Source organism: Bubalus kerabau, chromosome 4, assembly GCF_029407905.1.
Source record: "Bubalus kerabau isolate K-KA32 ecotype Philippines breed swamp buffalo chromosome 4, PCC_UOA_SB_1v2, whole genome shotgun sequence".
Classification (NCBI taxonomy): domain Eukaryota; kingdom Metazoa; phylum Chordata; class Mammalia; order Artiodactyla; family Bovidae; genus Bubalus; species Bubalus kerabau.
Genome location: NC_073627.1, coordinates 30,176,686 through 30,200,424, shown reverse-complemented (window position 1 = coordinate 30,200,424; position 23,739 = coordinate 30,176,686). Strand labels below are relative to the sequence as shown.

The following is a 23,739-nucleotide window of genomic DNA, read 5'->3' as shown; positions in this document are numbered from 1 at the left end:
CAGTCCAGTGTGGAGGAACTGCTCCTGTCCCCAGGAGGGTCCAGGACCTTTGGGTCTGGTGGCCTGGCCCTGGCCTGGCTGACAAACCCACCATTTCTCAGTGCTACGCAGCCTGTCCCTCCAGCCACTGGGCCCAAACCTTTGTTCATGTCGTGGCTGTGTTGGGCCCAGGGGTTTGAGCCTGACTTCAGGAGGGACAGGAACAGAAGTCCAGGGTGGAAGCATCGGGGGAGATGCTGGGCTGGGCTGGGCAATCGGCCAGGGTGGAGCTGGGGTGCCACAGAGCAGAAGTCCTCAATCTCTGACCCTGAGAACAGCCCAGCTCTGACTGCTGCTGGCTGGCACGCAGATACGGGCATCAGGCATTGGTGCCCGCTACGCCGGGGCCAGCTTCCAGCCCCAGCCAGCCCTCAGGGCAACACTGGGCACTCTCCCAGCCCCCTCCCTTGGGCCACAGTGTGTCCCCAGTCTCAGTGGGCCTGGCCCTGAGGGGACCGTGAGAGTACAACGGAGGAAGAAGCTACACTGAGAGGGGCTAAGGGTCCAGAGAGAGGACAGGGAGGACTGGAAGTCCAGGAGGGGTGGAAAGTTTTGAGGCCAGGTTGGTGCCAACCTGCTGAGGGTTGGCTCCCCTCCCTGTGCAGACCCCTACATCCTGCCCCGAAAACTGCACAGCATCCTGCCTAGGCCACTGCACGCCAGCACCTGCAAAGACCCCCTCCTCCTCCCTCTGACTGTCCTGACCTGAAGACCCGCCTGCCCAAGGGCTCCTGATGCACCAGACCCCATACCAGCCCACCCCATCTCACGGTGAGGACTCCAGTCGGGCCCCACCAGCCCCGCAGTTCCTCCTAAAGCCACTAGGCCTGGTCATCTCCTACCTTCCAGGGGACTACTGATCTGCACCCCTAATGGACACCCCAGAGATTCTTCCCCGCCCCCAGGAGCCTCCCTGTCCAGGTTCTGTGCAAATGTGGGGCAGCCTTGGACACAGCCAGGTTTGCAACTCTAGGGAGCCCATGATTATTTGATAACAGCAAGCATTTTGTTGAAAACTGATTTGTGTAACACCGAGCCTCAAAAGCCACTGGAAAGTGTTAGACGAGAGTGGTTTCATCTGTGGAGAAGCATCTTAACTGGAAAGGGATGGGGGTGTGTGTGTGGGGGACATGGCCAAGGCCTTGGGGAGGCAGACTCTCACCCGAGCCCCCGGCCCACCCATCAGGCTCCCCAGCCTCAGCCTCTCTTATCAGAGGTGTGAACACTGGCTGTCCCGTCCGCTGTCAAGTATCTTTGCTTACCTGGCGGGGGGTGGGGGTGGGGGGACGGTCAGTGGACCCAGGCTGGCTGTGACCTCTCCTTCCCTTTCCCACACAGATGTCTCCTGGGACAACCCCTGGTCTGCTACCGAGCCAGCAGCTGGCTGCTGTAGGGTGTGATGACCTGGGCACCCTACTGAGGGCACGGCCTCCCTGATGTCTACACACCTGTCCATCCCTTCATTCTCTGGATCCCAGATAAGGTTTCTAACGCCATCTTTGATACCTTGGTCAAGAAACGCCCTTGGCGCTGGCCCAAGCCCAGGAAGGGAAGCAGCAGTAAGGGTCCCAAGCTGATGGAGTCCTCACTCAGCTCTGTACCTAAAGCTCTGACTGAGTCCCAGTCACCTTGCATCTGAATCTGCTTCCTCTTTTGCACAATGCCTGTTGTTCAGTCGCTCAGTCGTGTCCAGCTCTTTGTGACCCCATGGACTGCAGCAGGCCAGGCCTCCCTGTGCATCACCACCAATTCCTGTCCACCACACTCATGTCCATTGAGTCAGTGATGCCATCTAACCATCTCATCCTGTGTCGTCCCCTTCTTCCCCCGCCTTCAGTCTTTCTCAGCATCAGGGTCTTTTCCAATGAGTCAGTTCTTCACATCAGGTGGTCAAAGTATCAGAGTTTCAGTTTCAGCATCATTCCTTCCAATGAATATTCAGGACTAATTTCCTTTAGGATGGACTAGTTGGATCTCTTTGTTGTCCAAGGGACTCTCAAGAGTCTTCTCCAAGACCACAGTTCGACAGCATCAATTCTTTAGCACTCAGCCTTCTTTACGGTCCAACTCTCACATCCTCCATGCATGACTACTGGAAAAACCATAGCTTTGATATTGCGCAATGGAGACGTATTCACACTCCAGTACTCTTGCCTGGAAAATTCAATGGACGGAGGAGCCTGGTAGGCAGCAGTCCATGGGGTCGCTAAGAGTCGGACACGACTGAGCAACTTCACTTTCACTTTTCACTTTCATGCATTGGAGAAGGAAATGGCAACCCACTCCAGTGTTCTTGCCTGGAGATTCCCAGGGACGGGGGAGCCTAGTGGGCTGCCGTCGTGGGGTCGCAGAGTCGGACACGACTGAAGCGACTTAGCAGCAGCAGACGTCTTCAATTATCCATCCACTCCACAAGCTGCCACCAGTGCTCAGGCAACCGGGACACGGGGCTGGCACAGCCCTGGTGTTCGTGGCGTAGGGCTGGGGGGAGAGGCGGCACTGGCTGGAGCTGTCACAGTAATCAATGTGCAAAAGCGAACAGTGGTGAGCGCTGAGAGCAGGCGGGCGGCAGAGCCCCGCGGGCTCGGCCCTCCCCACCGGCAAGGTGCTGGGGCGGCCCCTCAGAGGCCCGTTTTCCCGCGTCACGCGGAGACCTGCCGTCTTGGGCTTAAGGACCTTACAGGTCCCTTCTCGGTTTGTCTAACAAACTTTTGGGAGGCGAGGGTCTCAAAGGCACGAGGGAGAATCTGTCGACCCGAGGCAGGGAGCTGCTGGCCCCACGGGGACTCTCGGAAGCGCGGCCGGACCCCGCCCCTCGGCGGCCTCGGGCTCCAGTCACACACTCCAGCTGGCAGCGCGGTGGTCAGAATGGACACACATTCCCGGGCGATGGCCTGGGTCCTACACCACCAGCTACACTCGCGTGGGGTTCCTCGCGCCGACCGCCCCTCAGACTGACCGGACGGCTGAGCCCCTCCTCCCACCGCAACGCGCCGCTCCGACTGCGCCTGCGCGCCGCCGCCTTGTGCGCGCTTTCCCGAAGCTCCCGCTTCCCTGAAACTTGTCCCTTGCGCCACGCCGTCGTCTCCAGGGCAACCCGGCGCCTCCTAGTAACCGCGCGGCCCGGCTATGGCGGCCGCGGGCCCCAGCGTGTTCCTGCTCATGGTCAACGGGCAGGTGGAGAGCGCCCAGGTGAGCGGCCGTGAGTTGTCCAGGGTCGAACCTCGGGGGAGGGAGCCAGCGTGACAGGCTTGGCGAGAGATCGCGCGGACCCTCCTCCACGAAGTGCGGTGGGGAAACAGGCCTGGAGGGTTGAGCAGGCCGAGGCCACAGTTGGCCGAGCCCGCGTGAAGATTCGGGCAGGGGCCTCCATCCACCCAGCGACCCTCAGCTCCTCTGGCGCGGGTTGGTCTGACACAGCGATGGTGGCAGCTGTCCTGACCCGGAGGGTGTGTCTGTCCGACGGAAGGGGACAGTGCTTTCCAGTCCCCTGCATGTCCTAAGAACCGTTTGTTACTACTGTAAGACATGATATATGCCAGTCTTCATGCCCAGCCCCGCTCAGCCAGTGCTCACAACCACCCTTTGAAGTAGGTATAACTTGCACCCCCATTTTACAGATGGGAAGTTGCCCAAAGGAAGTGGCAAAACGAATTTCAAACCTGGTCTGATGTCAAAGCTTTGCTGGACTTGCCTTTCCAGGCTGTTTTTAAAATATTATGATTATATTGTGAGTACTAACCAAGGTGGTCTAGGTAAAGCCCCGTGGGGTCTCTTAGTGGGCATCTCCCGCCTTCCTGTTTCATCAGGGTCGCTGCCCCACGCTCCCACCCTGTCCACCTCCTCCTTGGCCTGGTGCCTAAGCCCAGCTTCCCCTCTTCTGCTTTATCCCAGCAGGGGCCTCAGCTGGGCTGGGTCACATGTGCCTGTGTTCTCAGCAGCCCCTCATCCCCACTCTTCCCCCTCTCTGCTTGGGCCGCTCTGCAGGCCCTCAGCTCCCACCAAGCCCTGTATCCTGGGAGCTCCTGACTTCTAGACCTTTCACTTCGGCACCATTCCTTAGACCCTCCTGTGCCCACCCTGTGCCAGGTGCTAGGGACACAGAAGGCCCACATACCTGTCCCTTGTTCACAGTCTAATGGAGTTGAGAGAAATAAACATGGTCAGTGCTGTGATGGAGCACCAGGGGCTGTGGAAGCTGGGATGTGGCTCCAACAACCTGGAAGTCATGGCAGGCTCCCCGAAGTGTCAGTTTTGAAGGGTGACCAGTACTCCTCCAGGTGAAGGAATGAGAAGGGCATGTCATACAGATGTCAGAGCCTGAGCAAAAGCCTGGGGGCAGCAGGGGCCCTGGACTATCCCACATCTTGAGACCAGACCCTCCAATGAACTCCATATCCACGCACCCTGCTCTCTCAGTCCTGCCCGCCAGGTGCCTCATGTTCAGAGTTGCTGGTGGCTGTACCTTCCTAGCTAACAGGTGGTCACAGCATGAGTCCCTGTGAGCAGAAGCTGTGTGTGCTTATTTCCACAGTTTCCTGAGTACGACGACCTCTACTGCAAGTACTGTTTCGTGTATGGCCAGGACTGGGCCCCCACAGCGGTAAGCTGGACCCCCAGACTCACAGCTTTTGTGACTGGAGGGGTTTCTGAAGGCTCCATTGCACCCTTTCCCCTCCCAGTTTAGAACCAGTTAAGAGTTCACCGGTGGCACACATGTGAGTTTGTTCCCAGTGAGGCCGGGGCAGAGAATGCAGAGATCCCTGATCCACCCCTAAGGCTATGGTCGCTCCTGGGCCCTGCCCTGCAGCGAACAAAGCCAGACCAGCTCAGCTTTGCTGGGGCCACTTGCCTGAGAGGGAGACAGACTCGAGGCAGTAAACGCTCCAGGCTGTTGGCTAGTAGCGGTGCTGAGGGGAAAGTGAAGGCAGGAAGGGGAGGGATGAGAGGCCAGAAAAGGCCTCTTTAAGACAGTAACTGAGCGTAGAGCTGAAGGAAGCAGGAGGATGGGCCAAGTAGAAGGCTGTAGAATAAACTAGCCAGGCAGAATGACAAGGGAGAGGGCAACAGCCTGCTGGACCGTCCCCTCCTCTGCAGGAGGTGCAGGTGGAGCTTGGGCACCAGGAGAGGGGAGGGGCCTCAAGGTTTCAGGCCCTAATGGATAGAAACCCTCAAAGACCTGGGAGCCGCTCTGTCACGTCTTAGGTCCCTCTGTTCGGCAGAAGATGGTGATGAAAACAGCTCTCAGCTGTCACCTCGGGGGTGCGGTGGGAGGACATGGCAGCCTGGAGCTGGGATACTGGCCGTCACTGTCATTGTCCTCGCAGGGGCTGGAGGAAGGCATCTCACAGATCACCTCCAAGAGCCAAGATGCGAGGCGGGTGCTGGTGTGGAACTTCCCCATCGACGTCACCTTTAAGAGCACCAACCCCTACGGCTGTGAGTCTGCAGGCCTCGTCCTGCTCATCCCTGGGGCCCTCTACCAGCCTTGTCAGGTGCTCTCAGACACCTGGCTGTTTTCCCCTCCTTCCCACTTATTTGTGTGCACTTGACCTTTCCAAGGTTCTGAGGAAGTCGGTGAAGCCCAGCCTGAAACCTTGAGCAGCGACTGCCTGCGAAGGGCAGAGCCTGGTGTCTGGGGCTCAGCAGTCTGGCCCCTCAACGGCTCTCCCCCATCCATCACCGCTGTGCTCACGCCAGTCCTGAGCCCCCCGCTCCTCCTCCAAGACCCTGCCCTGAGCCAGGGGTAGGCCCTTCTCTCTGCCATGGGCACCCAGCCCTCGTCCTACCTCTGACCTCCCAAAGTTCTCCTTGCTAGTGTCTGCAGGGTTTGTTGTCCACTGTATCTGGTCGTCTGTGATCACTCTCACTTAATGAGTGCTGCTGCTGCTAAGTCGCTTCAGTTGTGTCCGACTCTGTGCGACCCCATAGATGGCGGCAGCCCACTAGGCTCCCCCGTCCCTGGGATTCTCCAGACAAGAACACTGGAGTGGGTTGCCATTTCCTTCTCTAATGCATGAAAGTGAAAAGTGAAAGTGAAGTCACTCATGAGTGCTAGCTGCGTGCAAAGCCTGGCTCGCTCCACAGAGCTGTGTGTGCTCTCCAAACGTGGACTTGGCTGAGCTGTGAGATACCATCTTGAAGGCAGGCTTCTCTCCACCTCTTCTCCTGTTTAGGAAACCAAGACTCAAAACAGTGGCATCATTTGCCTTCAGCTTCACCTTGAGTAGCTGAGCACGGATCTGATTTCACAGTCCAGGCCTTCACGCTGCGTGCAGCCGGCGCCCAGGCTTAGCGGGTGTGGAGGGTCTGGGGTTGCAGGTCTAGAGCAGAGGCTGCCCAGTGACCCTCCTGGGCAGGACGGCCGTCCTGCTGTCCATGAATAAGAAACTCTCATTGGCTCCCTGGAAGACAGCATTAGGTAACGTACCAGTCTCCTGCTGCCGAGGACAGGTGAATAGAGTACTTAAAAGCAAAACCAGAAAACAACTACATGAAGGCATCAGACAGGCAGCAGAGCATGGAACTTTATTTAGCTGCTGAGCTCCAGGAGCAAAGCAGCGCTCCAGAGAGGCCCCGCCCCCGCTCCCCCCGGGAGCATTTGCCGATTCTGGCAGAGATGATGGAGATGCCCGTCGAGACTTTTGCCGGCCAGATACTAAGCTGTAATTATACAGCACAGTGAGGAGGGCACCGGGACAGACAGATCCATACGGAGCCCCAGGCAGAACTGAACCTGTGCAGACAGCTGGTTCATGACAAGGGGCAGCGCAGGAGGGGAAAGGGGACTTGAGAGTGGTCTGAGTGACCAATAAACAGGACAAGGCCTCAGGTTTATTTTAGGAAGAACAGTTACAATTAAGGAAAATGCAAATTAAAGCTAAAGTGAGGGGCTTCCCTGGTGGCTCAGTAGTAGAGACTCCACCTGCCAGTGCAGGAGACACAGGTTCGATCCCTAGTCCGGGAAGATCCCACATGCTGCACCACAACTACTGAGCCCAAAACCACAACTTCTAAAGCCTGTGCTCCACAATAAGAGAAGCCACCGCAGTGAAGACCCGCACATCACAACAAAGAATAGCCCTTGCTCACCACAACTAGAGAAAAGCTAACACAGTGATGAAGACCCAGCACAGTCAAAATTAAATACAATCATATAAGAAAAAAGTGAGTGGCCACAATGCAGGCACCAGAACAGCCCAATCAGGAAGCTTGAGGATGCCAAGTTGTCGTGAAGGGTGTCAAGCGCTGGCTCAGGGAACAAGGCTGGAGTGGGTGCTGCGCCCCTGGGAAGCAGCTGGGGGGACATGTGCTGAGCCCCTGCTTGACTGTGCACCCCACAAACATGCTGGGATGTTTGGGACCAAGTTGAGCAGACCCTGTAGGTGACATGGTTTGGTTGCATCCCGTGAACACTGAGTCTAAGAAGCTGAAAGAAATCTATGCACTGTTCCATTCCCATGGTACAAAGTTCAGAACACAGGCAGAACCAAAGGACCAGGCTAGGAACACTTGCTTTGGTGGTGAAACCTTAGGAAAAGCAGTGACAATCTCTGAACGGCCCTCCCCGCCCCAGGAGCACTTCATGTGGGTTGGCCACGCGCCACCTCCTGCCTCCACCCGAGGGGCCCAGAGTGGAGGGAGTTCTCTTCTGGGCCTCCAGGGGGCAGGACTGCCCACCGGGAACACTGGGAACTGTTAGGATTCCAGTTAGGATTCCAGAGGAAGGGCGTGCAGGCCTCTGCTTCCCCTCTGTCCTCCTGGACTGGACTGGACACCACCCCTCTCAGGACCCACCCTGCTGGCCTGAGTCTGACACCCCCTCAAAAAAGGAGGTCCCAGGACCGGACCCCACCCGATCACACTTGGATGCCTGCCGACTTCCTGGGTCTGTGGACATTGGAATCAGACAGCATCCCAGGCGGGGCATCGGCCAGTACTGGACAGCCGCCAGGCTCTGCCCCCCTCTTCCCGCCTCCTGAATCCTGAGTGGCAGAAGCCCCTGGTGTGGGGTGGGAGGTCCCCACATTCACCCCGTTCTCCGTCAGCCCCACACCTGGGGGCTTCAAGGACCATGGCCCTGCTCTCTGCCCTGCTCTTCCCAGGATTCCCCATGGGCTGACCCCTGCCTTGTCGTTCGAAGGGCCGCAGATCGTGCTCAGCGTGTACGGGCCGGACGTGTTTGGAAACGATGTGGTCCGAGGATACGGGGCGGTGCACGTGCCCCTCTCACCTGGCCGGTAGGTCCTCCCTCCATGCTCCCTGGGCTGCTGGCCACGCAGCTTTGGGAGGTGGGCACCCTCTGCCAGGCTCCTATCCAGAGGAACCCCCCTGGAGGTGGGGAGTAGATGGGGCCTTGCAGGGGTGGGGGCGCAGCCCCATCTAGGAGGAGGCAGGGGTGGGCGGTGTCCTGGGCTTCGAGAGGCCCCAGGGGTTGGAGTTGAGACATTCATTCCTTCTTTCCTTCCCGAGAGCCCGCATGGCTGCCGCCTTTGTGCGCAGTTCTGCTGGCCTGAGGACGACGTGTCAGACACATGTGAGCTCAGGGCCCTGCCCTCGGCAGCCCCCATTAGTGGGCAGGGTGGAGAGTTGCGGCTCTGTCTCATCAAGCCCCGTGACAGATGTAGACACAGTGCAGACGGGATGTCTGGGCACAGGGGGACCAGGCGGGACCTAAGGAATAGGACTAGGTCAGAGGGGGCGGAGGGAGGAGGCACAGCAGGCAGCCGAGAGGTGTTGGGACAGGACCCGCTGGCTGATCACAGCGGGTGGGACCCTGGGGGCTGCCATGGGCTTCCTGGAGGAAAGGTATCTGGGCAGCACAGGGGGACATTTGGGGAAAGGCAAGACCCTGTGAGGGCGCAGTTGAGCTGGGGTTGGTGTCTGTAACCCTCACATCCTCTGGCCCTTAAAAACAGGCAGGGCTCTTGGGAACTTGGCCCTGGAGGCGGCCTCAGCTTTGACCTCTGGGCACTCCAGCTTGTCCCTCACTGGAGGCTCAGAAAGTTCCAGCACTTTCCCTTGATTCAGCACAGCTGTGAAAACATTTGTTTCAGGCACAAAAAGACCATCCCCATGTTTGTCCCAGAATCTACATCTAAACTGCAAAAGTTTACCAGGTGAGTAGACGCCTATCCCCCATCCCCAGGGCGCCCATCCTGGCCTCGGTGGTCGGAAGGAGGGCTGTCACATTCCCCCACCCCTCCTTGTCATGCTGGACACCTCTGCATGAGGGGCCTCTGCCAGGAGGTGACATCTGAGCAGGGCTTAGAGCCAAGGGTGGGGCCATCGTGGCAGAGCCCAGAGAAGGTCGTAGGCACAGGGAGTAGGTGGTGGACTTGGCAGCACAGCCAGCGGGGGCTGGACACCGGGTCTGGGCGAGACCAGCCGAGGCCTCTGGCCCCTTCCCTTATCTGAACAGGAGCTGGAAGGTGGCTGGGCCTGGCTGGCTGTCGGGGGTAGGGATGGAGAACAGTCAGCTCAGCTGCTGGGTGGACGGGCAGGATGAGGGGAACGTGGCTGGAGCCTTGCTGGCTTGAGGAAGCTTCCTGAGCTCTGAGGCCTGGGGAGCATGGCTGGGTGCTTGCTGCCCCTGGGAGCTCCTCCGGAAGCCACTGTGATGGGGCCAGCGTCGGCTGGAGGTGACATCACCACCCACGGGGCAGCTGCGGGGTGTCAAGGGCCTTGTGGGTCCACACATCCTGGCCATGTCCACACTGCTTGGGGGAGAACTTTGGGCCCCCATGTTCCATCTCCCTGAGGAAGGGGCTTCTGGCTAGGGAAGACCTCATTGCTGACCAGGTGGTAGCAGGGGTGTCTCCTGCTCTTCTTGCTGGGGGGGTCGGGGGGGAGGTGGGCAGGGGGCGCTCTTGCCCCGGCTGGACTGTATGAGCTTGGATGATGGAACCCAGGGCAGCAGCTGAATCGACAGACCTCCACAGGCCAGGGCCCTTGGAGGCCACTGAGAAGCTGGCCAAGCAGCCCCTCCACGCAGCCCCTCTGGGTGCTCTGCTCCCAAGCACCCTTCCTCAGCCTGCTGCCTACCCACTCCCCTGCGACTGCTTCCTGTGGCCACTGACCAGTTACCACAGATGTGGTGGCTTAAAACCAAAGACGTTAAGTTCTCTCAACAGGACCTGGTATCCCTGGGGCCATCACTCAGCCCCTCCAATCTGATGCTCAAGGGTTTCCTCAAGATGCCACCACATGGGCGACTCAGGCATGTCCCTGCCCCAAGGAGCCGCTGGTGCTCCTACAGCAGCATCTGCTTGGCACATGCCAGCCCCGGGGGGCTGCTTCCCCAGCTTGGTCCTCAGCGCAGCCTGGGAGGCAGGTACAGGTGGAGCCCTGCTCCTCCGACGGGGAAACTGAGGCGCAAACAGTGAGGCTCCTCCCGAGCTGCCACGGCCACATCCCTTGGTGCCTGTGGGGGTGTAAAGGACCCAGGCCAGTACCACCTCCCTGCCATTGGGAGCGAGGTGGCAGGACACTGCCCAGGCAGGGGGCACAGACATCTTGGCCAGAGCCCCGTCAGGTTGGGCCCGTGATCACATCCCCGGGACACTTGAGAACACTAGGGCCCAGAGTCGGGAAGTGACTAGTCTAGGGTCCCGCTCTACTAGGAGGACATCGGAGAGCCCCGATCTTGTCCCTCTGCCCACCCCCAAGGATGGCTGCTGGACTCCGGGGTGGGGCCCTCTGGGTTCAGGCCGTGCACCCTCCCAACCCTAGCCCTCCCTCTGCTTTTGCCCACAATGACCGTACCCGTGGACGGCGTCCAGCTGAGGAGGAGGGTGGTGTGGGGAGGCTCTTCCCCGGGAAAGGGCTGAAGGGAGAGCCCATGCCATGTCTGCAGGACCCCCAAGCTCCTTGCTCACCCGCTCCCCTGTCTTCCCAGCTGGTTCATGGGACGGCGGCCCGAGTACACAGACCCCAAAGTGGTGGCTCAGGGGGAAGGCCGGGAAGGTAAAGGTTCACCCCTCACCCTGGGCAGGGTGGGCCTGGAAGGGACCAGGTGGGCCCCCAGGAGTCAGATGGGTGGAGCAGGGCCCAGCTCAGAAGGGTTGCCAGTTCCATCGCCCCATCCCTGGGGCAGCCCCTTCTCCCAGGGAGGAATGTGGGCTGGGCAGTGTTGCCCCCACTTTCCAGGAGGGAACACGGAGGCTGTTGATTCCCAAAGCAGCTTGGATCTGTCTCTGACCCAGCTCGGCTGACTCTGTCCTTCTGTCCCCAGTGACCCGTGTCCGCTCCCAGGGCTTCGTCACTCTCCTCTTCAACGTGGTGACCAAGGACATGAGGAAGCTGGGCTATGACACCGGGCCTCCGGACACGCAGGGCGTCTCGGGGCCCAGCCCACCCCAGGGCCTCCCCCGGTGAAGGCAACAGCCCTCTGCCCAGCAATCGTATAATAAAGTGTAACCTTTTCACAGAGCCTGGGCTAGGGCTGCGCCGACTTTCACAGCACATCCCCTGGGAGCAGGGCCCGGGCCTCACCTCAGAGGGCACTGCCCATGGCCGCTGCACAGAACAGCCACCAGCACGCGCGCTTGGACTCAACACTGATCTCAACGGCTCACAGCTGTGTGCCCCTCACACCTCGACACGTTCGGCCCTAAAACCTGCCTGCTCGGTGCCTGGCACGTGTCAAACTGACCATGCTCCGTGGCTCCAGTTCCATGGATGCCTGCCACCCTTGGACAGGGGACGGGCTGAGAGCCTCCCTAGGTGGGTGGTATTGCAGGGGGAGAACCCACTTGCCCTCAGCCAACGCCAGGCCACCTGACCGCCCGCTGGCAGCTTCAGGGGAGCCCTCCGAGCAGGTCACAGGGCTCGCCCAGTGTTCTCTCCTTGGCAGGATTTGAAGGGAGCTGCCGGCTCATGTTCCCCCAGTTCCTCCGGAAACCAGAAGTTTATGCTACTCAGGGCCACTCTCCCTGCCCCAACTCATTGTGCTCCCTGGAACAGGCAGGACGCTGGCCTTGTCTGCATGAGGAGTCCTCTCCTGCTCTGGCCTCTGCTCCGCAGGCGCATCCCCTGTGGCCCCATCCCAGCTTCCAGAACACCCCTGGCCGTCAGACCAGCCTATGGCCACCAGACTCCAGCCACCCTTGACACATCCCCATCCACCTGGACGGTCCCTCCCTGACATGGCCTCTCTCTCAGCCCCTCGTCATGACCTTGACTGTACAGGAGCTCCCCAGCTCCCCAGTCCACTCCTTCCCTGATGCTCAGGCTCACACAGGCATTGGGACCAGCTCAGTGGCCAAGCTGGGTCCAGGTGGGAACTGGCTCCTGAGCCGGCCCCTCACAGTGTTTCAGGATTGATGAGGGTGGAGGCAGGGGAAGGACACAGCCAGAAACCGCATCATGATACAAATGATAAATTATATTTATACAGTAAATAAGTATCAATAATCAATACGAGTTCAAAACCAGCCACCTGCCCCTGGACTGAGAATGGCTGGGTGACACCCCCACCATGGCACCTGGGCAGGAGGGCGCTTGATGGCACACATCCCACACTCTGGCAGTGCCAGTGGCTTCATGATCAGTGCAACGGGCAATGGGAAGAGGTGCCTGGGGACGGGTCTGATCGGGGGCGGGAGCTGAGGCTGCTTGGGCCTTGGAGGCCCATGTCACGTCAGGAAGGGCTCTTAACTGATGAGGAGTGGCCCCAGCACCCAGTAGTGTGGTCCTACCACCTGTGCAGGCGTCAGCCCATCCCTCCCTGGGGGAATATCTTGCCCTAAGCCCGCTCTCCCCTGGGCCGCTGGGAGAGGAGAGCCGGTCCGGTCTTCCTGATGACTCAGGAGCCCACAGTCCAGCCCAGGTCTCTGGGCTGGAGGTGGCCTCCGAAAGGAGGAGCAGAGTGAGCTCTCCAGGTTGCTCTGTCAGCCTCCCGTGCCCAGCACTGCAAGCAGAGGGACCTGGTGTTAACTGCCCTTGGTGCCGGAGGCGAGACGTCCACTGTGGAAATGGAGACTCACTTGCCCACCAGGCTAGCTGTCCAGACATGGGACTCGGGGCCAATGTCCCTGCTCTGGGGAGGAGTGAGTCTCTTCTTTGTGACTTAATACTTTTTTAAATTGTGGTGGGTGGGGCAAAGGAAGCAGGGGAGAGGGAGGTAAGATTAGTGCATGTTTGTTAATATCTTTTCTGTGTAAGAGTGATTTTTGATCCTCTCCAAAGAAAGAGATGGTTATTTCTACATCACAACATGTGTCTGGAGGGCAGGTGAGTGTGTGGGAGCCAGGCTTGGGCCGCAGACCGTCAGCCTAGGGCTGTCTCAGGAGCCACAGTAGAGCCCCACTGCCCCAACAAGCCGCCAGCACTGTCCCCACCTCTGCCCTGAGGGTGGAGCTAAGGGGGAGGTCACAGAGACAGGGTTCCATCCCATGTTTCCACTGTAAACGCAAGTTCTGTTAACTGTGCATGCCTTCAGTCACAGAAGTTAGCTGATAAAACCTGGTGAGTCACATTCATATGTTAGATTTTGTCTTTAACTTTTATGTTGGTACATCAGTAAGAAAAATAGCCTCTCTCTTAGATCTAGCCAAAAAGGCTGAAAGTCAGTTTGGTAATTTACCAAAAAAGGGAGTTAAAGGAAAAGGCAACTAGAGGCTACAATTTTTTGTTACTATTGTAGGTTTTTCTTTTTTAATATCTTTTATGTGTAATCAAATTCCCATATTTTTCCTATAAAGAATTTGCTTTAGTTTTTCCATAAGGCATTTTGTCTCTTCGTATTTAAATTTTCTTACAGAGTTAAAACCATAAATAAGAGAATTTAAACCACTAACATGACACTGCCAATATCTTAATTTAGCCAGACCTGGTAAATTCTATCAAAACTAGACAGTTAAATAAGAACCACGTTATAAAAATATTAGCCAAAAAAAGACTATTTGATAATTCTGCAAACTCAAATATGAAACTGTACTAAACAAAATCTGTGCAAACGCATACAAGCATGGAGCACGTGGCAGGGCTACGCTCGGGTTAGTTTAAAGCTTCTCTAGTGGATTTAATTCAAGAGTTGTTCCACGGTGGTGGCGTTCACTTTGAACTCACGCACGAGTCAAAGAAAAGTAAAACACGCACAACTGCGTCCCCAAAAAGTCAGTGTCTGAGGGTGCCGGCACTCCATCCGGTCCATGCCTGGGGCTGCCCGGGGTGTCGCTGGGGCTAGGGGTGGGGGCCAGGTCCCGGGCGAGAGTGTCCCAGAGACCCTGGGCTGAGGCTGGACTGGCACTTCACATGGCCGCCGCCTCGGCCAAGCCCCCGAGAGCTGGCAGATCCCCACGGAGGCAACGGGGTGGCCAGGCTGGGTCAGGGGGCCCCCACAGGACACGGGCCCAGGAACCCGCATGCTGTGTGATGCCTCTGTCTGCTACCACTGCTCACCCCTCAGACTGAGGCCCGGGACCACAGAGACACCCTCTGCTTAGGAAGCTGGACAGGACGCCCTGACACCCATCCCCCTGCTCTCCGACCCCTTCCACAAGTGACAGTCCCTGCTCGGCGTCCTCGGCACGGATGCTCTGCACGGGTCCTGGCCGGGCACTAGAGGAGGAATGGGTTGGTTGTGCCGGTGGCCTGAGTCGCCGACGGGGGTACACCCAGGCTGCCCACCATGTTCATCGCAGCAGGGCCCAGAGGAGGCAGGGAGGAGCTGCTGGCCCCCAGGCCTGGGTGGGAGGCCGCGGAGGTCATGGAGGCCACAGCCACAGGCTCCACGCCTGGGCTAGGACCAAAGGACGCACTGCCCCCTAGCACTGGGCTCCCCCGCAGCTGGTTCAGCGTCAGCGGCTGCGGCTGGTTCACCTGGAAGGGGTTGACAGGGGCCGAGGCCGTGGCGGCACCTGGGGAGAGAGTGGGAGAGGCAGTGGCTGTGGGCAGAGCAGCAGCGTCCCTGGGCCCCGGGGCTGGACTACAATGCCAGGGAGGCCACCCAGGCAGCCCCGCCTCTGGGCGTGATGTCCAGAGGAGGAAACTCAGGCTGTGAGGAGCCAAGTGATGGGCCAGGCTGACAGGGCCCAGCGCCTACTCCAGGCTGGCACCCTGGGCACCGTCAGCAGCAGCCACAGGTGCGGGGAGAGAGGGGAGCCACGGGGGAGGCGGGACGAGCAGCGCAGCCTGAAAGCAGTCCCCACATGCTGTACCTGGGGACCCTAACCTGAAATCTCTGAGAAGTCCCACAGTCAAGGAGAGACGCAGACCCCTATCCCTTCAGGAGCTCATGGCTGGGGGTTCTGCACTTTTGCTCGAGGCTCTGAGAGCTCAGCCCTGCCAAGTCCTCAGGCCAGATGCCCGGAATGTGACCCGTTCCTGTCCTTGTAGAGCCCAAGGAAAACTCAGGGAAGGGCGGGGGCTTCCTTAAGGAAGAGGGTTGCCTGGACTGGGGCTGAAGGGTAGATCTGACCCTCCCACCCGGGGAGAAGCAAGACAGCCAGGCTGGTGGGACAGAGCACGTGGCAGGGATGGTGAGCGGCTCACGCAGCTGAGGGTGTGAGCACACTGGGACTCGGGACTGGGGCGGGACATGGGGCCCTGGCCACCGACTCAAGGGCTGGGGCCTGTCCTGCAGCCTTGTGGAGCCCCTGCGGGTGGAGAGCCCACCAGCAGGGAGGATGGGCTTGGGACAGAGGGCAGAGTTCCGGCCCCAGTAGAGGCAGAACCCAGGGCAGGGGCAAAGTGAGGGTCCCTGGAGCACGGCTCAGCAGAGGACCCAGGTACACTCACCCAAAGTAGGGGCAGCCAACCCTGGCTCCCCTGGCCCCCAGCACTGTCCCAAACTCGTGCTCGCTAGAGGGTCTCCCTGGCTGGGGGCACCAAGCCAGGGGCAGCTTCTGCTCTGTGGTCTCAACTGAGAGGAGGGGCTGTTTTCCAGCCCTCACAAGGGCCCCGAGAGGCACCAGTGCTAGCCCAGGATGCGGGTGCTCCAGGGCGTGCTCCCCATCTGCCTACGGCCTGTGGGAAAAGTCCATCCAGGGCTGGAGGGGAGGTCAGCGCCCACAGGCCTGCCCCAGGGCCACTCTCAAAAAGGGTGGACGGCTGGGGGAACCCAGGAAGCCACATACCTGGTGCCAGGAAGGGGTTGAGGGCCTGTGCTGGCGGGGCTGGCCTGGTCACCAGTGAGTCCAGGTTGACCAGGGCCGCGTTGGGGCCCAGGAAGGACTCTGGGGTTTTCCGGGCACTACTGGGCTTGCTCGAGGCGACAGTCAGGGGCTGAGACTCAAAGGGATCAGGGCTGGAGGTTCCACTGTTCTGGGTCGGCGGAGAGGCTGCCTTGGCTGCAAGATAAGGACACACATGGACCAGTGAGCTTGGAGGGCGGGGGCCCAGGACAGGTGCATCCCACCCTGCAGTATCCAGAACCCAGATGTCCTCAGATGCTGCCTCGCTGGGGACGTGCACAGCTGCTCCAGAGGATAGGACGTTCATGGCAGAGCTTTCCCAACAGCCCCAAACTGGAGCTGCCAGCAGCCACAGGGCAGGGCTCGCACCATCAGACCCGAATCCAGGGACAGAAGGTGTGAGGAGAGAGAGACCAACCAAGAGAAGCAGGGACCAACAGCACGGCACCATCTCCACACACGACAACAGCATTGTGGGTTGGTGGCTACGCGTGAGTAAATTACACCTCTTGGATGTTTTCATTTTTTTAAGTTTTTACAAAGGACATGAATCTCTCAACAATAAGAAAGCAAATGATTTTTAAAAATTCACCCAATAGAGGGTGTGCTGAGATAGGCCAGCAGGACATGGATGTTCTGCCAAGATGTGAAAAGGTAATGTGGATGTGGGTTCCTAGAAATGGTGGTGCCTTTGCTCCTTGTTCCTGCAGCTTCACGTCTAAGAGCCTGGTCTCGAGAAATACCACACAGAGACACACAACCTGGAAGTCAGCCTGAAACGTCCTCCCCTAAGTGAAAAATTCAGTAACATCGCTGAGATTCTACAGAGCTATTTCTAAAGGATTTGTAATGCTCAGAGAAAATGTTTTCAATCTGTTTTTCCAAAAAGTCATGGGGGCAGGATTGGACTCTCTCACGCCACTGTGAGTTCCAACGACAAAGGCCGTACGTAATAGCTCAGGAAAAGTACTGGAATGAAGCTCGGTGGCCACGAGCACATGGAAGAATTGGAAATGATTCTCATTTTCTTCCGTAAGCGTTTCCAAACTTTCTATTCATACAGTGGAACTCCTCTGGAGTCGGGGTAAACACTTCGCAGGCCCAGGGAAGCGTGTTCAGACTTCTCACTAGGCGCAGGGAGCAGGTATGGACAATTAGGTTGTGCTTTGGCTGTGGAGGACACATGGAAGCTTGCTGCTTTCTTCATGTGGCAAGACAAAGAGCCCAGGAAGCAGCAGTTCTAAGGCGCTTCCGGCCCCTCGATGTGCAAGGCCTGGGGGTGGTGCAGGGTGCCAGGCTGCCCGTACCTTCAACCAGCCCAGCCTGGCTGCTGGGGGAGGCACAGGAGGCAGTGGGAAATGGGGAGGGGGAGCCGAGAGGAGAGAGCAAGGAGAAAAGTTGCTCTGGCAAGAGGGGTGGCTCTGGGGATGCTCTGTCCCCAGCCCTGTGCCGTGTGTAAAGAGGGCATCCGGCCCCTTCCTCGGCCCGCCACCCTGACCCCTCCCAGCCTAGGGGCACACGAGGAGGTATCAGGCCTCCTGCACAGCGGCTGGTGGGCAGTTCAGGAGCTGCTTGTGTGTGTTTGTGTGTGCATATATCTCTGAGTGTGCATGCGCACAAGTGTGTATGTATGTGTGTGCATGTTTGTATGTATGTGGATATATGTCTGCGTGTGCATATATCTGTGTGTACATCTGCACACGCACTTGTGTGTGTGTGTACATGTCTGTGTGTGTGTGCATGTCTGTGTGTGCGCACATGTACGCATGTATATGCATGTGTATATGTTTGTGTGTGTGAGCATGTGTCTCTGTGCGTGCATATACCTGTGTGTGTGTGTGTCTGTGTCAAAGATGCCTGCCTATACAGAGACCTGAGTGGTCTAGAAAAGGGGGCACCTCTGGGGAGCTGGGAGGAAAGACGCAGATGGAGGTGGGGCAGGAGCCATGCGGGGCTGGAAGCCAGGGCAGTAGCCTCTGCAGGCAGCCCCAGGGCATGAGGCTGAGGCGGCCCAGCGACAGGACAGAAAGCTCAAGGGCATCCACTGCTGCCCCGAGTCACTCCAGCTCTGAGTCAGACAAGAGGGAAGCGTGTGGAGTCACTGGGCTCACGACTGTCATCCCTGCAGAGACGGGGTTGGCCAAGGGCATAGGACCGTGCGGAAACCACCACCACCTCATGTACCTGCTTTTTTTGAAGTTCGGAGGTTGTCAAATTCAGAGAAGTCATCTTTAATTGTACCATTCAGATTACTGAAGAGATCGAAGGACCCTGGGGGAAAGAGTGGTGGTGACTGCAGGGGGCCTCCACTCCCTGCCTTCCACTGCCCACCTGGGCCGGGGTGGGCAGGCATCTCTGCCCCTTGTGGGGAGAACCGGAGAGCCAGCTGAGGAAAGGGAGGTGAAGCACAGGCTTGGGTTACCAGGTGGGCAGGGCGGGGACCAGGAGAGGGACTCCCCATGCAGAGTGGGGTGCTCAGACTGAAGCAGAGGAGCCAGGAAGGGGGTCTCACCAGAGGAAGACACAGGCTTGGCAGCCGAGGCTGCAGCCCAGGGGTCAGCGGCTTTCCCAGCGCTGGGGGCTGGCTGCTGTGGGGCAGCCCAGGGGTCCGAGCCCTTGGGAGCAGAGTGTGTGCCGGCTCCTGTGGGTGCCCCCCACGGGTCGACGGAGGCGGCTGGCTTGGCACCTGTGGAGAGGTAGGGTTGGCTCGAAGATGCCCAGTGAAATGGCTGGGCAGCCGGAGTGAGAGGGGGAGGGCCAGCCTGGGTGGTAGGAGCACCCGGGGGGAGAGGGCCGCAGAGCCTGCTGGCAGACCCGTGTGCTTCAGAGAGCACAGGGCACACACCTGGACACCACCACAGCCACTAGGCGGGTCTGGACAGGCCCTTCCCTGAAGGACAGACAGACTTCTATGCCCTGAAACTGTCCTTGGGGAGGGGGCTGACTCCAAGAGCACCCATGTGCTGGCTCTCCCTCCTCGGAGCATTACAGGTGCCCACACCATGCCCCTGTGCCCCGTCCCAGTGGCCAGCACCTCCCCTAGGCGAGCGGTGCGGGGCCCCTGAATCAGGTGCCCAGCAGACATGCCACAAGGCTGTGTTCACGTGTTTTATTTGGGAGGCTCAGCTGTGCTGCTTTCCTGCTGTGCGATGTTCCGCTCTGAGACAGAGAAGGCGAGGCGGGTGTGCTTGTGTGGCCGCCGCTCCCCAGGAGCCCCTCACAACTCCCCTTGCCCCCCATGAGGTGCTGACTCTGTTCGCCTCCTGAGGGGTTGCTTTTCCCTATCATGCTCATCGGTGGGGTTCTTTCCACATCTGGCTGCTGATTCTCTTCATGAGTTACAAACATCTTCTCACTTGCGGACTTTCCCTTCACCCTCCTTAAGGAGTCACTTGAAGAATGGAGAAGTTCTCAACAGGGATGGGGCAGGACCCCCGGGATTTTCCTCTGATTTGTGCTTTCCGGGACATGCAGGAGCTCCATCCCCACACGCGGCCTCAGTAATACTTTTTACTATAGTTTTTATTTCCATAAGGGATTTATACAACTTTTGTAAAAGTTAGTCCTAGGGACTGGTATGTTTCTAAAACTTCATTTTCTAATTACCTTTTTGTTATGCAGAGAAACAACTGAAGTTCACATAGTAATTTTCATATCCAGCAATCTTACTAAACTCAATTCTAATCACTCAAATTCATCCTATTTATTCTCACAGTAATTCTAATAATAACTCTCAATTCCAATAAACCCCTCCCTGGAAGCTACGTACTCTCTCCCATCTCTCATAAAGGATGGCGGCGGAGCTCTTCGAGTTCCTTTTCTTTCTATCTTGCTGCACTGGCCAGGACCACCCGTCCCAACACACGGCAGGGGTGCACGCTGCATCCATGTCTTGCTCTTAAACATTTACCATTAAATGGCACCATTTACCATGACAGGCTTTCTCCTTTCAGAAGCTGATCAGGTTACAGAAGCTCTGCATTATTTCAAGTTTGCTAAGACTTTTGCAATAAACAGCTGGTAAATTTTGTCAACCTGTTTCTGCCTTTACAAAGATGACTGCATGATTTTTCTCTTTGGGTTTATTAATATGGTACATTAATACATTTTCTGGGGATTCCCAGGTGGCTCAGTAGTAAGGAATCTGCCTGCCACTGCAGGAGATGCAAGTTCAATCCCTGGGTTGGGAAGATTCCCTGGAGAAAGAAATGGCAACCCATTCCAGTATTCTGGCTGGAAAATTCCATAAACAGAGAAGCCTGGCGGGCTACAGTCCATGGGGGTCGCAAAGAGTCACACATAACTTAGCAACTACACAACAACCGTGCATTTCCTGACTTGGTCCTGGCAAACAAGGCTTTTCATAATGCACTATACCATTTTTATGCTTTTCTCATTTTGATTTTGCAATTGCTTCTTTGCTGAGGGTTTTTGCATCTATATTCCTAAGTGAGCCTGGCCTGACATGTCTGTTCTCACACTGGGCATCTTCTGTCTGGTTCTGGTATTAAGGTTGTGCTAGTCCACAGGAGTTTGTGTGAAGGGGAGGTGTTTCCTGCGGGGTGTCAGACCTCCCAGCAAAGCTTGTGGGGTGATCAGGGGGTGAGGGGGAGGTGCATGGCTGACTCAGGTCCTTTAGTGACTCTAGGACTATCCTGTTCACAGGTGTCCTTCCACCAGTGTGGCTGAGTGTGACTTTATCCACTTTATCCAAGTCCTCAGGTTTGCCAACACAGAGTTGGTAAAGTCTTCTCACTCTCTGCTGAGTCTTGGCAGGATCTCTCTCGAGGACGCTGGCTCCACTGCTGGATGAAGCTGGCCCAAGCGTAGAGCCACCTGTCTGCACTGGGCCATATATGACTGGTGTCCTGCCCATCAGACTGTCTCCTTGACGTACTCGGGGTGCAGTCCTGCCCTGCAGTCCCCATGCCACCTCCTCACACAGCCCAGAGTAAAGTGCATGAGAACCAAGGAGCTGGCCCTGGGTCAGGCAAGGAGCAGCAGGGAACAAAGCGGCAGGCCACAAACCACATGAGGCCACAAACCACATGAGGCCAACCCAGCTGTATTCTGATGAGCTCCAAACATGCTCTTAATCTTTTAAATTCACTGTCAACATTTAAGGTTTGATTTGAAAATTTAAGGTTATGGACTTTCTTGGTGGTCCAGTGATTAAGAATCCGCCTGTGAATGCAAGGTACCTGGGTTTGATCCCTGCTCCGGGAAGATCCTACATGCCATGGAGCAGCTAAGCCCGGAGCACCACAACTACTGAGCCTGCGCTCCAGAGCCCACGAGCTCCAACTTGAGAGCCTGTGCACAGCAACGAAGACCCAGCACAGCCAGAGATAACCATTCTTTGTTAAAAAAAAAATTTTTCTAGGTTTCAATCATCTCTTACTGCTCAATAGTTATACAAAATATGATTTAATCTATAAAATGGAGTATTATTCAGCCATTAAAAAGGGCTCAGGTAGTAATGTGTGCTACCATGTGGATGAACTCTGAAAACATACCAAGTGAGAAGCACCAGGGCCACGTGCTGTGTGACCCCAGGGCAGGGCCATTCCCTGCGCCTGTCTGGGCCCCACATGGGAGAACGGAACCTGGCATTTGGTACACTTCAGCAAACTGCTAGGGAACTGAGCTGAATACAAAAGATGGGGTTCTGGTTTGCAGAGACAAAGGCCCCAAGAGACATGGGCACAAAAGATACATCCAAAGTTGCAAGACAGGATGTCCATAGATCAGCCATGGCAGCAGGATTGAGTATACCTGGGGGGGCTCCCAGAGTGGCGGGCTGGCTGCGAAACCGTCCCAGAGCCTGTAGCCAAGCCCTGCCCAGGGATCAGGAAGCCCATGTGCCCAAGGTTACTCCCCAGATGAAACCGATGGTGCCACACTCATGTCTGAATCACCTGTCACAAGTTCACTTTACGCTGGCATTAAACAGAACTCTAAAATGTTCATTTAGCCTATTAAACAGATTTGCTATTGCTTTAAATAGCAAGTAAGAAGAATTACTTTAATACGGTCATTTAAGCATGTCATAATTTCTAGCTAATCACAGCAACTCGACTCAGACATTTCATGCCATATAATACAGTTTCTTAACCCGGGTGCGATCCTGAGGCTGAGGGTTGATGTGTGTTCCAGGGGAGGGACAAGCCGTTTCCAGTGCACGTGGGAAGCAGAAGAGAAATGTGCCCAAGCAAAGTTCCTCACAACAGGACGAAATGGAGCTCTGAACCACCGCCCTCAGGAGGGCGTTACAGCGGGTGTGGAGGCCTGGACACCCACCCCATCACCTGGACCCAAGCCCACTGCTGCCAGGTGAGCAGAGTGCCCGTAGCCCCTCCCTCATCCAGCAAGTACGCAGGGGAGATGTACCAGAGGGGTCTTTACCGAACGACGGCCAGGGGTCCGCAGTGCTGGCCGGGGCTGCCGGAGCACCCCAGGGGTTGGTCTGGCTGGCGGAGGTGGACGGGCCCCAGGGCTCCGCCTTCTGGGCAGCAGGGCCTGCGCTGGGCAGGGCGTCCATCAGGTCCAACAGCGTGGTCTGCTGCGGGTGGGAGCCGTGCTGCTGAGATGAGCAGGGTAGGGGACAAGTGAGCTCTGCTGCCTGGCAGCACATGTTCACCCATCACCTGCACCTGCCCAGGGTTCTCCCAGAGAGAAGACCTTCGGGGGCCCAGAGGACCACAGGACTCCCACTGCCCCACATCACCACTTCCCAGTGAAGACCCGGCTCCACCCTACATGCTACGTGCCCTCTGTCAACCGGTCCTCAGGGTTTCCTGGGAAAACGCAGGCTTTGCCTCCTTCCAGGTGCTGTCCGCTGACATACCTGGCCCTGCAGTGGCCAGCATCACCCAAGGCCCTCTCTCCCGGGGGCTGGCTCACCCTCCCACTCTCATGGCCATCCTGGCTGCCATCAGGGCCCACAGCACTGTAACAGGGTAGGGGCCCCAATGGAGCCCCTGGCCCTGGGGGGACTCTGCCTTCCTACAGGATGGTTGTCGGGGGCAGAGTAGTCACCTTTAGATCTCAGAGCACGTGATGCGCAGCTTAGGAAGCAGTGGCTGGAGCCATGTGGCTGGGGGGTGGGGGGCCGGGGAGGGGTCATGGGGGCCCACCACCCAGGCAGAAGTGTGCACTTCGCCCTCTCCTCGCTCCTGCTGTCACACCACGGGGGCGGGCTTGGAAGGGTCTCACACAGTGACCCCCCAGCCCCGTGAAGCACTCACCTCTTTCTTTTTTGGAACTTTAACCGTGTCTCGGCGGCTCTCCTCCAGGGCCATCTGCAGCCTGAGGTCATCGCCCCGCCTAAGGCGCTCTTCCTGTGGAGCACAATGGACCTCGAAGCTGGTTATGGCCACAACATCGCCACCCAACTAGGCCTTCCCGCCACAGCCGGAAACTAAAGCTGGATCGCCAGTCACTTCAGAAGAGGGTCTGAGGACAAGGTGGACAGCGAGTATCTCCCATCCCCTCTATGCGCCCGGGGTCCCCTCCCGCCTGTGTGACTCCCACCTACTTCCAGTCCCACCAGGGAGCCCAGGGC

The 23,739-nt window shown here is 57.7% G+C and overlaps 2 protein-coding genes across 9 annotated transcripts in view; one reads left to right on the top strand and one right to left on the bottom strand.

Annotated features, from left to right (window-relative positions):
* The first annotated feature begins 3,065 nt into the window (after nucleotides 1–3,065).
* On the top strand, nucleotides 3,066–11,469 carry B9D1 (B9 domain containing 1). Of its 2 annotated transcripts, XM_055576361.1 has the most exons (7): nucleotides 3,075–3,231; nucleotides 4,574–4,642; nucleotides 5,367–5,478; nucleotides 8,183–8,279; nucleotides 9,096–9,158; nucleotides 10,937–11,004; nucleotides 11,273–11,469. In XM_055576361.1, the coding sequence occupies exons 1-7, from the start codon at nucleotides 3,169–3,171 to the stop codon at nucleotides 11,413–11,415; spliced, it is 615 nt and encodes a 204-aa protein (XP_055432336.1). In that variant the 5' UTR covers nucleotides 3,075–3,168; the 3' UTR covers nucleotides 11,416–11,469. The 2 variants fall into 2 exon arrangements, with proteins under 2 accessions (XP_055432338.1, XP_055432336.1); XM_055576363.1 differs by lacking the exons at nucleotides 9,096–9,158; nucleotides 10,937–11,004; nucleotides 11,273–11,469 and adding an exon at nucleotides 8,512–8,731 and having other exon boundaries at nucleotides 3,066–3,231.
* A 934-nt stretch (nucleotides 11,470–12,403) lies between these two features.
* Nucleotides 12,404–23,739, bottom strand: part of EPN2 (epsin 2) — a 52,611-nt gene continuing 41,275 nt past the window's right edge. For 3 of the 7 annotated variants that reach the window (XM_055576354.1, XM_055576359.1, XM_055576355.1), the window contains 6 exons: nucleotides 23,423–23,515; nucleotides 22,566–22,758; nucleotides 18,688–18,861; nucleotides 18,360–18,446; nucleotides 16,119–16,331; nucleotides 12,404–14,900 (listed from right to left, as the gene is read on the bottom strand). In XM_055576354.1, the coding sequence (XP_055432329.1) occupies nucleotides 14,602–14,900; nucleotides 16,119–16,331; nucleotides 18,360–18,446; nucleotides 18,688–18,861; nucleotides 22,566–22,758; nucleotides 23,423–23,515 (1,059 nt within the window). In that variant the 3' untranslated portion in view covers nucleotides 12,404–14,601. The remainder of the gene's footprint in view (nucleotides 14,901–16,118; nucleotides 16,332–18,359; nucleotides 18,447–18,687; nucleotides 18,862–22,565; nucleotides 22,759–23,422; nucleotides 23,516–23,739) is intronic. The other 4 variants (XM_055576358.1, XM_055576360.1, XM_055576357.1 and 1 more) reach the window with 3 other exon arrangements.

What these genes read in the sequence shown, in the direction of transcription:
- B9D1 (XM_055576361.1), top strand. Translation starts at nt 3,169, where the DNA reads ATGGCGGCCGCGGGCCCCAGCGTGTTCCTGCTCATGGTCAACGGGCAG. An exon ending in AGGACTGGGCCCCCACAGCG is followed by an intron (nt 4,643 to 5,366) that starts GTAAGCTGGACC and finishes TTGTCCTCGCAG; the next exon opens with GGGCTGGAGGAAGGCATCTC. An exon ending in GTGCCCCTCTCACCTGGCCG is followed by an intron (nt 8,280 to 9,095) that starts GTAGGTCCTCCC and finishes CATTTGTTTCAG; the next exon opens with GCACAAAAAGACCATCCCCA.